At 39.9% G+C, this 14,469-nt stretch overlaps 2 protein-coding genes across 7 annotated transcripts in view; one reads left to right on the plus strand and one right to left on the minus strand.

The window, feature by feature from the left end:
• Window positions 1-14,469, minus strand: part of ERI2 (ERI1 exoribonuclease family member 2) — a 65,305-nt gene that overhangs the window by 13,606 nt on the left and 37,230 nt on the right. For 3 of the 4 annotated variants that reach the window (XM_053894442.1, XM_053894441.1, XM_053894440.1), the window contains 2 exons: window positions 9,579-9,778; window positions 9,294-9,460 (listed from right to left, as the gene is read on the minus strand). The exons of the other annotated variant lie outside the window; for it this stretch is intronic. In XM_053894442.1, coding sequence (XP_053750417.1) covers window positions 9,759-9,778 — 20 coding nt within the window. In that variant the 3' untranslated portion in view covers window positions 9,294-9,460; window positions 9,579-9,758. The remainder of the gene's footprint in view (window positions 1-9,293; window positions 9,461-9,578; window positions 9,779-14,469) is intronic. 4 annotated transcript variants of the gene reach the window in all.
• ACSM3 (acyl-CoA synthetase medium chain family member 3) overlaps window positions 13,648-14,469 on the plus strand; it is a 32,650-nt gene continuing 31,828 nt past the window's right edge. For all 3 annotated transcript variants that reach the window (XM_019430308.2, XM_019430307.2, XM_019430309.2), the window contains exon 1: window positions 13,648-13,903. In XM_019430308.2, coding sequence (XP_019285853.1) covers window positions 13,685-13,903 — 219 coding nt within the window. In that variant the 5' untranslated portion in view covers window positions 13,648-13,684. The remainder of the gene's footprint in view (window positions 13,904-14,469) is intronic.

Raw genomic sequence — 14,469 nt, forward strand, 5'->3', positions numbered from 1 at the left:
TTACATTCAGTGTTACTATAGAAAGATATGGGTTTAGAGTCATTGTGATGTCTGTAGGTTTCATGCTTGTAGCGATGTCTCTGGTACTTTGTCTCACAGGATCCCCCTTAGGATCTCTTGTAGGGCTGGGTTTAGTGGTGATGAATTCCTTCAGCTTTTGTTTGTTTAGGAAGACCTTTATCTCTCCTTCTATTCTGAATGACAGATTTGCTGGATAGAGGATTCTCGGCTGCATATTTTTTCTGTTCATCACATTGAAGATTTCCTGCCATTCCTTTCTGGCCTGCCAAGTTTCAGTAGAGAGATCGGTCACGAGTCTTATAGGTCTCCCTTTATATGTTAGAGCACGTTTATCCCTAGCTGCTTTCAGAATATTCTCTTTATCCTTGTATTTTGCCAGTTTCACCATGATATGTCGTGCAGAAAATCGATTCAAGTTACATCTGAAGGGAGTTCTCTGTGTCTCTTGGATTTCAATGCCTTTTTCCTTCCCCAGATCAGGGAAGTCTCAGCTATTATTTCTTCAAGTATACCTTCAGCTCCGTTCCCGCTGTCTTCCTCCTCTGGAATACCAATTATGCTTAGATTATTTCTCTTTAGTGCATCACTTAGTTCTCTCATTTTCCCCTCATACTCCTGGATTTTTTTTATCTCTCTTTTTCTCAGCTTCTTCTTTTTCCATAATTTTATCTTCTAGTTCACCTATTCTCTCTTCTGCCTCTTCAATCCGAGCTGTGGTCATCTCCATTTTATTTTGTAGCTCATTAATAGCATTTTTTTAGCTCCTCCTGGCTGTTCCTTAGTCCCTTGATCTCTGTAGCAATAGATTCTCTGCTGTCCTTTATACTGTTTTCAAGCCCAGCGATTAATTTTATGACTATTATTCTAAATTCACTTTCCATTATATTGTTTAAATCGTTTTTGATCAGTTCATTAGCTGTTATTATTTCCTGGAGGTTCTTTTGAGGGGAATTCTTCTGTTTCGTCATTTTGGATAGTCCCTGGAGTGGTGCGGAACTGCAGGGCACTTCCCCTGTGCTGTCTTGAATAACTTGCGTTGGTGGGCGGGGCTGCAGTCAGACCTGATATCTGCCCCCAGCCCACCACTGGGGCCATAGTCAGACTGGTGTGTACCTTCTCTTCCCCTCTCCTAGGGGCGGGATTCACCGTGGGGTAGCGTGGTCTGTCTGGGCTACTTGCACACTGCCAGGTTTGTGGTGCTGGGGATCTGGCGTATTAGCTGGGGTGGATAGGCAAGTTGCACAGGGGCGGGAGGGGGAGGCTCAGCTCGCTTTTCCTTCGGAGATCCGCTTCAGGAGGGGCCCTGTGGCACCGGGAGTGAATCCGACCCACCGGAGGGATGGATCCGCAGAAGCACAGCGTTGGGTGTTTGTGCAGTGCGAGCAAGTTCCCTGGCAGGAACTGGTTCCCTTTGGGATTTTGGCTGGGGGATGGGCGAGGGAGATGGCGCTGACAACCGCCTTTGTTCCCTGCCAAGCTGAGCTCTGTCCTCCGGGGCTCAACAACTCTCCCTCCCGTTGTCCTCCAGCCCTCCGGTTCTCTGAGCAGAGCTGTTAACTTATAACCTTCCAGATGTTAAGTCCCACTTGCTGTCCCAACACACTCCGTCTGGCCCCTCTGCTTTTGCAAGCCAGACTCAGGGGCTCTGCTTTGCTGGTGGGCTGCCCCTCTGCCTCAGCTCCCTCCTGCCAGTCCGTGGAGCGCGCACCGCCTCACCGCCCTTCCTACCCTCTTCCATGGGCCTCTCATCTAGGCTTAGCTCCGGAAAGTCCGTTCTGCTAGTCTTCTTGTGATTTTCTGGGTTATTTAGGTAGGTGTGGGTGGAATCTAAGTGATCCTCAGGATGCGGTGAGCCCAGCGTCCTCCTACACGGCCGTCTTCCCAGAAGCCAGTCTTTTTTCTTTAAGAACTTGTTACCAGCCACCTCCTTGACACAAATGGAACCTGGAAAATGATGTTCTCAGGGATGCTTTTCTGTCTTCTTTGTTGTCCAACACTGTGAAAATTGTTCAAAGATGGAACTTGATAAGGTTCACCCAATGCCAGCATAGGACAGATGACAGCTGAGGCCCAGACATCACCCTCTCACTTCATGTCCATTGTCATGACTACCTCCCGGGTCAGGAAGACAAAGCCAGCATCAGGATTTCCTCATCTCGCGACAACTTTCTGACTCCCTGTAGGTGTGTGGTTCAGAATCGAGGGCCCGGTGAGCCGCCCCCAGTAAGATATTTTAATATAGGAGATATTACTATGTGTTTGTGGCTGTCTCTTTACAACTCCTAGTCCAAAATAAAAGGAAGAAATGGGTGGTACAGGAGAGAGGTAATTGAAGGAGTAATGTTCTTGAGTTAGGGAGAGCAGATGATGTCAAGGACACTGTGGAGAGGGTGGCCCAAACTAGGAACCTGACAACTATTCATTGTTACAGGAAGGAATGCAGAAGGTATGAACAGAATTGTAGGAGTTTAGGTTGATTAAGTACTAGGGGGTTGAGGAAATTCTCTTCTGGCTACTTCTAAATCTCAGTGAAATAAGAGGAGGAGAGGAGAGATGAAGGTTTATAGAAATAGGAGAAGGTATGAAATGGTTATCTCCACCTATAGATATGTAATGGGGTTATCAGGCAATGGGAAGGACCTGCTTGGATTTTTTAAGACCATTAGCAAGTACCATCAACATCCTAAGTGCAGAACCAGGTTTCTGCAGAACCATTTCTCCAGAGCTATGTTAAGCTGCTCATGTGCAGTCACAATATAGGGAGATAGCTATCTGGAGTTTTGCAGAAAGCTGGGTTTTGTCGGGTGAGTATGGTGAGGGAGAGCAGTACAAAGGAGCTGTGTAGGACCTAGAATCCAAGATGGGCAAGAGGTAAGTGAAGGTATGAAGAAGACAGTGTTCAAGTCAATGGACTGAAGATTTTAGTGGAGTTAAAGGAATTACTGTGATAAAGATAGTAAAGGGAAATGAACTGGCAAGACAGGAGGAATTAGTAAAAAAAAAAAAAAAAAAAAAAAAGCGGGGTGGGGGATGTTGACACAGATTTTGGAGGTAGTACTGTTGGTGGTAATGAGAAGGTGTGGGGTGCAGTCACAAGAATGAGAGACTAAGGCTGGGTAGGATTAAGATCATTGGGAGACAGGATATTAAGAGAATGAAAGACCACAGTATTAAATGGGTTGTTTACATGAGCACTGAAGTTACTAAGATGGAACAGGGACTGAACTCAGGTCCCCTCAATCTTCACCACAAAATCCAGCAATCCTTGAGAGATGGATCTCTATGGTCTCACAGGAATGGGAAAACAGGATGTTTACCAAAGGAGGGATCCCTCTACAAAGACTGGTGAAGACCAAATCAAACCAGTCTGCAAGATGGACCCCAGTGCTGACCTTTCACTGACTTTGTCCCTCATTATAATACTAAAAACCATGCCCAGGGGTGGAGATTTAACATGGTAATGAGACATTCGATGCGTGAAGAAGCATGTTCTGTCCACTTTGCCTGTCCGCCCAACTTCCTGTATCTCTCTTCACCCCTACATGCTTAGACATCACTCCTTTCCCACCTTACCATCTTTAAAAACTTCCTTGGCCTTTGTTCTGACAGCCAGCATGAAGGACCCTTTCCTTTGCGCTGTCTCCCTTGTGCTCGAGCATAAGCCCAATAAAAGCCTTGCCTGGAAATTCCCATTTGGCCCCAGTCAATTCCTATTGCTTGGAGAGCCCAAGGACCCAAGTCAGTAACATTACGAAGAATGATGTAGAAATTATAATAGAGAATGACCATAAACTAGCATAACAGAAAAAGAATCTACAGAATAAGACACATTTGTTGTAGGTAAGACCTGATATAGGAATAACAACATTAAAACACCTCTGGCTGAAGTTAATTAATTTGTGAATAAAGAAAAAATTACACAAGCACCCAGGCAGAGTAAGTGAGGCTCTACAGTGCTGCATTTCAATTCAGTTCTGACACTGTTGGGATAGCATCAGACCTCACAGCTTTAAAAGCACAGTCCCCAGAAAGACTTCCCATACTTCAGATGTTAACTGTAAGTTCACAGGTCCCCAGACCACACAAACCTCTGACCAACTGGCTACCACCCCCTCCTGTTCCTTAATTCACTAGACTTCACAGAACTCAGAAGAGTGCTAGACTTGGGATTACAGTTTTATTATAAAGGTTATATATATGGACCAGCCAAATGAAAAGAAGCATAAAAGAAAGTCTGGAAAGTCCCAAATGTACAGCTTCCATGCCCTCTCTCTGTGGAATCAGGGCATGTAACCCTCCCAGCACATTGGATATATTCACCAACCAGGAAACTTCACCATTTTTATTGGGGTTTCATTATTTAGGCATAATTAACTGAATCATTAGGCATTTGACTCAAGTCAATCTCCAGTTCCCCTTCCCTCCCCAGAGCTTCAAAGCTCCAACCCTCTGATCACATGGCTGACCTTTCTGGTGACCAGACCCTTCATCCTGAGTCACCTTGCTAGCATAATCTCAGGTGGCATTTAAGGGGTTCATGAATAACAAAGGCACTCCTATTACTCAGGAATTCTAGGGATTTAGAGTCTCCAAGGATTTAGGAACCAAGGACAAAGGCCAGTCAAATTTTCTATTATACAACAGGCACATTCCAGGAGAACAGAACTTGTTTGACCTCTGGCTTCTCCAAAGTAATATTTAATGCCAAATAACAGTGAAACAAGGTCTACAGTTTTCTGAGGGAAAGAAAATTTAACACAAGAAACTCTTACCTAGACTTTATATTCTCAGTATAAAGTCAGTAGATAGGCATTACCAACTAAGCAAGGGAAAGCAGTCATTATAAGCCCTTGTGGGGGAAAAAATCTCGTAGGTGTTAAATTCAGCTAACAAAGAAAAACATTAATGAATACAAGGAAAGAGAAGCTATGTGTAAAGGACTATTAGTAAGCACTGAATCCACTTAGACATTAGATCAGGGTTTCTCAGCCATAGCCCTTACTTTTAAAGTTGGATAATTAACTCTTTGTTGGAGGCTATCTTCTGCATTGTTTTTTAGGTTTTTTAATTTAAAAAATTTTTTTTTATGTTTATTTATCTTTGAGAGACACACAGAGCATGAGCAAGAGAGGAGCAGAGAGAGAGGGAGACACAGAATCCGAACCAGGCTTCAGGCTCTGAGCTGTCAGCACAGAGCCCCATGCAAGGCCGAAACCCATGAATCACAAGATCATGACCTGAGCCAAAGTGAGACATCTAACTGACTGAGCCACCCAGGTGCCCCATGGTGTAATATTAATTAGGCATGGTGACCACTGCCTTATTCTCAGTTGGAATGCTTCTAATTTTTCACCATAAAATGTTTCTAATGTTCAATATCAAAATAATTTGTTGATATACATTATTTATCACATTAAAGAAATCTCCTTCCACTTGAATTTTACTTTTGAGGGCAATGGAGGTTATCATGAATAAATACTGAAATTTATACCTTTTATGTGTGCACTGAAATGCTCATATTGGTTTTTCTCCTTTTACCTTTTCTTAGGATAAACTGAAACTTGTCATAATGGATTTTTGGTTTTTGTACATTGCTGATTTCAGTTTGTTAAAAATCTATTTTTGACTTTTTGTTTGTTCATAGTTTTTCAGTTTGCCTGTGATTTTCTTTTTAGCAGTGTTCTTGTCTCGTTTTGCTATCAATGTTATTCTAATCTCAAAAAATGAGTTGGGAGGACTTCTACTCTGGGAAGAGGAAGTAGACAGACTTTTCTCTTTTCTCCTGCTAAGTGCAACTGAAATCCCTGGACATTAGATATAAAACAAACATAAGACTCTGGAAGGTATAGAGAGGAAGGCAGACTGGTTATAGAGTTTGGGACCTAAGGAATGACCCAGTGGTCAGTTCCCTGGGTTTTCTTTTTTGCCTCATATATTGTAGACTTGGGAGATGAAAAAGCCAGAAACCTGGAAATACCAATGGTACCAACAATAAAAGCCCCAGAAAAAGCCTACTGTCTTTTACCAGAGGACCATGAAAGGAGCAGCCTACCAAGACAAAAAAAAACTTTTAAATATTATCTGTTCTACTCCAGCCAAATACCACAGAAAAAATCACAGCTCCCCATATCCTTACCTATGCCAGCAAAAGGTAGAGTGGGAAGCTTAGACTTCTACTCTCACCAGTCTATAACAAGGTGTCCCAATACCCTCCACTGGGGTAGCATCAGAGAATGCCAAGTAGGGAACAGGCCAGTGTCAGTAGAGACCCCATGAGGAGTTGGAACTGCTATCCCCACCCAGCACTGCTCCCAATCCCAGTTTAATTGGAGACTTAGTGGACAACCTAGATTTCTATATTCATCTGGCATTAATGAGGTGGTGCCCTCCCACTTTCCCTGCCAGGACAATGTGGAACAAAGCCAGCTAAAAGAGAAGGTTTAAATGAGATCTAGAATTTGATTACATAATACAAATATGTCCAGGTTTCAAATGAAAATCACTCACCATACCAAGAACCACGAAGATCTCAAACTGAATAAAAAAAGACAGTCAATAGATACCAACACCAAGATGACAAAGATGTTAGAAGTATCTGACAAAGATTTTAAAGCAGCCATAATAAAAATGCTTCAACAAGCAATTGTAAATATATATGCTTGAAACACCAAAGCCTCAGCAAAATAATAGATTATTATCAAGAAGAACCAAATGGAAATTTTAAAATTAAAAAATACAATAAAAAATATAATAAGAGAAAAACTTAATTGGATAGACTCAACGGCAGAATGGGAGGAAGAAGAGAAAATAATTAGTTAAGTGGAAGATAGAAAAATAAAAATTACCCAATATATTACTGGAGGGGTTGTGGGAGGGGGGATGGACTTAATGGGTAAGGGGTATTAAGGAATCTACTCCTGAAATCATTGTTGCAGTATATGCTAACTAACTTGGATGTAAATTTAAAAAATAAATAAAAATTTTAAAATAAATAAACATTTTTAAAAAGTAACAGTTTTGATGGTAAAATTTAATCAATGTAGGAGTCTCATATCTTTGTAGGGTTCCCACATATGTACATAATTAAAATTGTGGGGTTTTTTTTTTCTGTTTAAATAAAGTGGTCAAATTAGAAAATCTGAAAAAAAAAGTTCCCCAATAATAACAACAGTGAGAAACCAGGCTGACAAAAAAAAAAAAAAAAAGAGCCTCAGATACTTGTAGGGCTATCATAAAAGATCTAACATTGTGTCATAAGACTCCCAAAAAGGGAGAGAGGGCAGGACTAGAAAATTACTCCAAGAAATAATGATGGAAAACTTCTCAAAATTGGCAAGAGGTATATAGAATTCATCTATAAATATAAATATATATTATTTCAGGGAAGCAAGGCTGGTTCAATGATTAAAAAATCCACTTTATTAATAGGCTAATGAAGAAAAATCACATGATGATACTGAGACAGAAAAGGTATTTGCCAAAATTCAAGGCTTATTCATGATAAAAATTTTCAGAAAAATAAGAATAAAGGAGAACTTCCTCAACTTGATAAATGTCATCTACAAAATATTACAGCTGACATTACCCCCAAGCATGAAAGACTGAATGCTTTCCACTTAATATCAGGAACAAGGCAAGCATAGCTGCTCTCACCATTCTTATTCAACATAGCCTGTAAATTCTAGCTAATGCAATAAGGCAAGAAAAGGAAATAAAAGGCACAGAGAACCAAAAGAAAGAAGTAAAACTGTCCCTATTTGCAGATTATGTGACTATCTACATAGATAATCCCAGGGAATCAACAACAACCAAAAACTCATAGAACTAAAAAGTGACCAATAAATCCCCCATTTTGTTTGAGTGCATTTGAATTGGGTTTCTGTCACATGTAACTGAAAAGGTCATTTACTTATTCATTTACCAATCAAATATTTAGTGAATGCCTAAAAGCTGCCAGCAACTGCTCTAGACATTAGTGACGCATCAGCAAACAAAACAAAGTTCTTATTCCTAAGGGTGATGGTAAGAGATGTAAAAGGTTAACACAGATTAAAGAGAAAAAAAATGAGGGGTGCTGTTTTAGAAAATGTAGTAAGAGAAGACCACTTTGATGGATACCTCATAAAATGGGGATTTAGCCAAGGGATTATCTAAGAGAAGAGTTTTCCAGGCAGTAGAAGCTGCAAGTTCAAAGATCCCAAAGCTGGAACATGTGTGGTATGTTCAAGCTGCAGAAGATTAAGAGAAGGAGAGGTGGGTGGCGGTCAGAGAGGACCCTGTGCCAGATCACCAGTTCCTTGTAGTCCATGGAAGGACTTGAGATTTGACCTGGAGTGAACCAGGAAGCACCGAAGGATTTGAGCAGAGGAATGACCTGATAGCATTTATGTTTAGTCATCACCAGCTCAACAGATAAACACAGCAACAGGTTCCCTAAGACCTAGAGCAACCCAAACCCACCCCTTAACTTCTTTCTTTTCCATTTCAAACCCCCTCTTTGTCTTCTTACGTCCTTTTTTCTTTGCTCCTTCTAAGAGAAAACTTCTTCTATTCCTTCATGGGACCCATTCCCCCCAGCAACTCCATAGACACTTTTCTTCCTGTGAATAAATTACTTTCCCAGCTCCCCAGCAAAAGCTTACAAGGTATTTAAATAATTAACTCTAAAAGGGAGGGTGGCAGAAAATTGTGTAAACTTTCAGCGTAAACTTGGCCTGAAACTCCTGCTCCTCCCTCTAGAATGTCTCCACCAATCCAGGAAGGGCCCTCTGTCTATGTCTTGCTTCTTCCAGTTGTCAGACTACTTCTCCCTCTTCTGTTGGCTACTACCAGGACTAAAGCAGAAGTGAGAGTTCAAGTTTCAGGGCTGCTCTTCTAGGAAACAGGTCTGCCATCACCGCCAGCTGTGTTGGAATCTTTCACTTTAGTGAGTACTACCTTATCTGTCTTCTATGTAAGGTTTTCTGGGCTGGCACATGCACTTTTGAGCAAGAGTAACAAACAAGCAAGCAAAACCAACAAATCAAAAGTGCTCTCATGAAAGTATTTCTATCAGAATTTCTCAGCTGTTGTGTAATTGTATCTAGTAAGTAGCAAGGAGTATGTACACACAAAAGGCTATTAACATAGCAGATAAGTTTTTCATTTTAAGTCTTTTGGTACTATGTAATTTTTTTTTAACTATGTGCATGTGTTAACTTGGTAAAATGTTTTGGAAAAAACTTAATTGAGTTCAAGTACCAGCTGAGTTTTTCGTTGTGCTGTCTACTTACCTCTCCACCCTGCTCAGTGGCAGATAAGAATCCATCTTCTGCATCATCCAGAAAGTATGCATACTACCTCTAGGGAAACTTCAGGGAACGTATAAAAGAAATTCCAAGGAAATAATCCAGGGAAGCCACTTTTCTCCATTAAGTGATCAAGGGCAGCTCCAAAAATCCTATAGAGAAGGTTAAGTTTAGGGCTAGGGAGAATAGTAGGGGGCTTCCCCTTGCTTTGAGGCTGTATATGCTAAGCCACTGTTATTTCTTGGATTACTTGGTAGGAGAGATACTTACAGAGATGTAGGGCGGCTAAAACCTCTTCTGCACTGCTGTTTATATAGATGTAGAGCTTGCATTTTTGATGAGACCTTAAATACTTTGAAAGCCCAGCTGACCAGGAATGGTACTTTCTCTCTTAGAGGAGTTTTCTGTAGCTCAGTATAAACATCTCTACTCCTAGCTCAGCTCCTTCACCTATAAAGAATATTGGAAACCTGGAAAATAGATGTTATGAAATGCTAAGATCACTGAAAAGAACATCGCTGGGGAGAAGGCAATCTTACCACTTTGATGAGGAGGATGCTGATAAGTTCTTTTTGGTAGAGCAGAATGGTTAGGCTCATTTTAAGCTCCAAATGACTGGTCAATTTTCTTTTCATTATATGTTTGAAGGATTCTAAATGTGGTGGAGGAAACAGTTTCAAAATTTCATCTTAAATGCATAATAATGGAAACAATTCAAATGACATCAATAGAGGACTGGCTTAAGAAATTATGGTGCAGCTGTTCACTGGAATGCCATGCACTCTTTAAACAAAACAAAAACATTAAAAAAAAAAAAAAACCAAAATGAGAAAGATACTTATGTAATGACACGGAAAGACCTTCAAGAATTTGTCATAAAAATGTTTTTTAATGGGAAGAATAGTGTGTACTCTAGGTTACCTGTTGTGTTAAAGTGGTGGAGAAAGAAGAATCTATTGCTTAAATACACATAAAGAAATACTGAAAAGATACATAGAAGTAATTGTAGTTCCTTAAGGGAGTGGGGGGGCGGGGATGAGACTGAGCAGCTGTGAGATGGGGGTGCAGGAGGAAGATTTTTTCACTGTGTAATTTTTATGTTTTTTGCATCATTTGAAGACATGATCTAAAAAATTACAAATAAACAGAAAAGTTACACTAAAGGCTTAGTGTTTTTAACTACTACTTAATATGGGGCTCTAACTCACCAACCATGAGATCATGGCCTGAGCCAAAATTGGAAGCTTAACCAACTGAGCCACCCAGGTGCCCCTTATATCACCCACTTCTGAGCTATTATCAATATAGATCAGCACTGTCCACAAGAGATGTTCTGCAGTGATAGAAATGTTTTGTGTCTGCAGTTATCTATATGCAGTAGCCAAGAGCCACAAGTGGCTATTTAAGTGCTTAAAATTCAGTTACTCTAAGAACTTATTTTTAAATAGTATTTAAATTAATTTAAATTTAAATAGCCACATGTGAACAGTCCAGGTAGTTATATAAATCTAATTAAGCAATAAAGGCACTGCTCAGGTCTACTGTTATCCTGAGCTATTGAAATAAACTGTATATAAAAGTTCTCCCTTCTGAGTCATTTCTTCATTCAACAAATAAGCAAATACTATGGGCCGAACACGATGATATTTCCCAGGGATAGTCCCATGAACATAACAGACTAAATGCCTACCCTCATAGAACTTACATTCTAACACCAAAGATCAGCACACTAGAGCCATGAGTTAAATCCCACCCTCTACCTGTTTTTATACAGGCTGCAAACCAAGAATGGTTTTTACATTTTAATTTTTTATAAATATTATAACGTAAAAATATAAACATTTTTTGTTTTTTGAAACATTTGAAGACATGATCTAAAAAATTACAAATAAAGAGAAAAGTTACAACACTGAAAACTTAGTGTTTTTAACTACTACTTAACAACTCCTTTCAGCTGAATGAAACCTGATGCTAATTCTGTAATAAGGGAGACGGCTGCCAAATGTATGGGATTTATCTTTACATAATATTTATAATTTATATTATATTATAAATGTTTTTTTCATTTTTAAAAAAGTCAAAAGAGGAATAATAATTCATGACACATGAAAAATATATGAAATTCAAGTTTCAGTATCCATAAATAGGTCTTTTTTGGAACATAGCTCTATTTAGTCATGTATTGTCAATGGCTTCTATCTCAACCAGAGTTGAAGTAAGCAGTTGCCACAGAGATCATACATATGGCCCAGAAGGCCTAAATTATTATCTGGCCCTTTACAGAAAAGGTTTGCCAACCCCTGCTCTAGAGAGTAGTAATATGCTAGACACCATGATAAGCACTTTGTATGTATTATCTCATTTAATCTTTGGGACAATTCTCTCTGACAGGGGTTCTATTAATCTCTACATTGGCAAAACGGAAAACCGGTTCTGAAAATGTGCATTTCTAACTAGCTTCCGGGTTATGCTGATGCTGCTGGTTCACAGATCACAACCTCTGAATCAGTGATTCTCCACCTTGATTGCACGTTACCATCCTCTGAGGAAATTTTAAGAATATGCTGCCCAGGCCCCATCTTCCAGAGATTCTGGTTTAATTGGTCTAATACCCAGGCATCGGTATTTTTAAAAAAGCTTTGCTGGTGATTCAAATATACAGCCAGGGTTGAGAATCACTGCTCTACTGAAATCCTATTGAACAACAGTAAAGAGAACATTCAAATGAGAATCCAAAGACTTGAGTTCTAGTTCTAACTCTGATATGACATATTGAAGCAAGTTGCTTCCCTTCTCCGGGGCTCTGTTTTCTCTGCAGGTGAAAAATGGGGAGCTCAAACCAGATGATCTCAGAGGGTTCAAGTTCAGTGACTTGTCTGGTCTTCACATAAACAGGTGGGAGGGTCAGAAGAACCCAGATCTTATAACGTATTGGGTGCAGCAACATGATGCCCAAACACCAGACCTATTTAGGATAAAACTGATGGCTGACATTATTAATTATTGTTTGGCAACATATCAGTAAAGAAACTCTCCCACATAGCCATGCTGCCTTACATACCACATAGCTAGAATTACAGTTAAAAATGATTTAATGATTATGAGAGTAGTATTTCATTGTAGGAAATTTGGAAGATTACAGAATGTATGAAGAAGAGAACCCTACAATCCCTAGAACCATGTTTTTAATAACTTTGTTTATGAGACCTCAGCCAAGTAAATGACATCATGATCAAATGATTTCCCACAGAAGCAGGGGGGCTCAGTGGCCTGAAGGTTCCTCCCCCACAAAAGTCCTAAAGGTTAAAGCCCTATTATTACATCTCCCATAAATGCAGCTCCAAGCCTGGACTGGAAGGTTGTGTGGGCTCCTACTGGGAGCATGGGAACTATGGCCTATAAACCAAAGGACTTTTGACAGTTCTTTCATGCCTAATTGGTACTGGGATACTCTCAGTTTTCTCACTTATGGATTACCCACTGTGGAAATTTCTCCTGAACATGTCTGTACAACTCTTGAAATGCAGGTGAAAGATTAAATTAGATAAGCAGGCTTGGCCCTTTGCTTTCACTGAGAGTAACTGAATGACCCAGATCTTCACTTCTTTAGAAATGCATATGGGAGGCAATAGTAAGTAGTACATAGTCAGGAGAATGGGCTGGGACCAGACAGTTCTAGGTTCAGATCCAACTAATGCCTCTGTTGTGGACTGAATGTGACCCCTCCAAATTCTTATGTTGAAGCCCTGACCCCCGAAATGTGATGGTATTTGGAGGTGGGGTCTTTAGGAGGGAATTAGGTTTAGATGAGGTCACAGGGTGAGACCCCAATAATAGGTTTAATATTTTTATAAAAGGGGAAGAGAAACCAGAGCTCTTGCTCTCTCTACGATGTGAGGAAACAAAGAGAAGGTGGTCATCCACAAGCCAGGAACAGAGTCCATACTGGGAAACTGAACTGGCCAGCACTTGGTCTTAGATTTCCCAGCCTCCAGAACTGTGAGAAATAAACGTCTATTTTTTGAGCCATCCTGTCTATGGTATTTTGTTATGGTGGCCAGAGTTGACTAAGACAGCCTCGCTTCGTCATTTTTTCTTTCTTTAAACAGAAATGATAATAGTATCCATGTCACAGAGTTACTCTGAAGATTTAGTGATAATTTGTATGTAAGTAAAACAAAGTACAGTGTTTAAAACATATTGAGTGCTCAGAGAATGGCATTTTTAGGATGATTGTTAGTAATAATAATAATAAAACTTAGCTATTTGGGGGTATAGCTACCTTTAGGAGAGAGACAAATACATATCCTTTTACTTGTCTTTTAGATGGATTGGTTTCTGTGGAAATCCTGGTGCTAACACATCCAACAAGACTGATGCTACCTCTTGTCACTATGGAGACATTACTTCGTGCCAAGTGTTTTTGGCGCCTAGCAATCCCTGGTTCTGTGAGAGAACTGCATAAAGATTATAGAATAGTACCTCCTCAGAATTTTTCCAACTATGAATCCATTAAACAGGAATTCAAACTGGAGACTCCAGAGTATTTCAACTTTGCTAAAGATATTCTGGACCAATGGACCAATATGGAAAAGGTATGAAGCAAGGGCCAGTCCAACTACAGTTTCTCAGATAGAAGTGATTTTGCCCCCAGGGGATATTTGGCCATGTCTGGAAACAATTTTGTTGCCATGACTTGTGAGAAGGTGTGTGCCAATGGTTAGAGGCCAGGGATGCTGCCACACATCCTCTAATACATAAGACAGTTCCCCATGGCAAAGAATTATCTGGCTCAACATGTTAATAGTTCCATGGTTGAGAAAGGTGATGGTTATAAAAATGCATGATTATAGGTTAACTTCTTAAAAATCCAGAAAGGACTCGAATGAAAATGATTCCAAGAGTCAGAAATGGTAGGAAACAAGACATAGATATGTCACTGAGAGAATATAAAGGGATGCAAGAATTCTAACTTCTTGGAAAGAAAAGCAATCAGGCTAAATGAGAAATGACATATGCTGGAAGAAATGACATGGCTCCCAACAGCTAGAAATAAAGACTCTAGAGTTATTTCCCAATATTCCATGTGTGTCTTAACTAATGACCTGTGAATTTTCTTCTGGAAAAAATATTCCATTAAGTCAGTTAAAATAGAATTTAG

This window comes from Panthera pardus, unplaced genomic scaffold (assembly GCF_024362965.1).
Source record: "Panthera pardus isolate Hobbes unplaced genomic scaffold, ASM2436296v1 HiC_scaffold_5, whole genome shotgun sequence".
In the NCBI taxonomy this organism is placed as follows: Eukaryota; Metazoa; Chordata; class Mammalia; order Carnivora; family Felidae; genus Panthera; species Panthera pardus.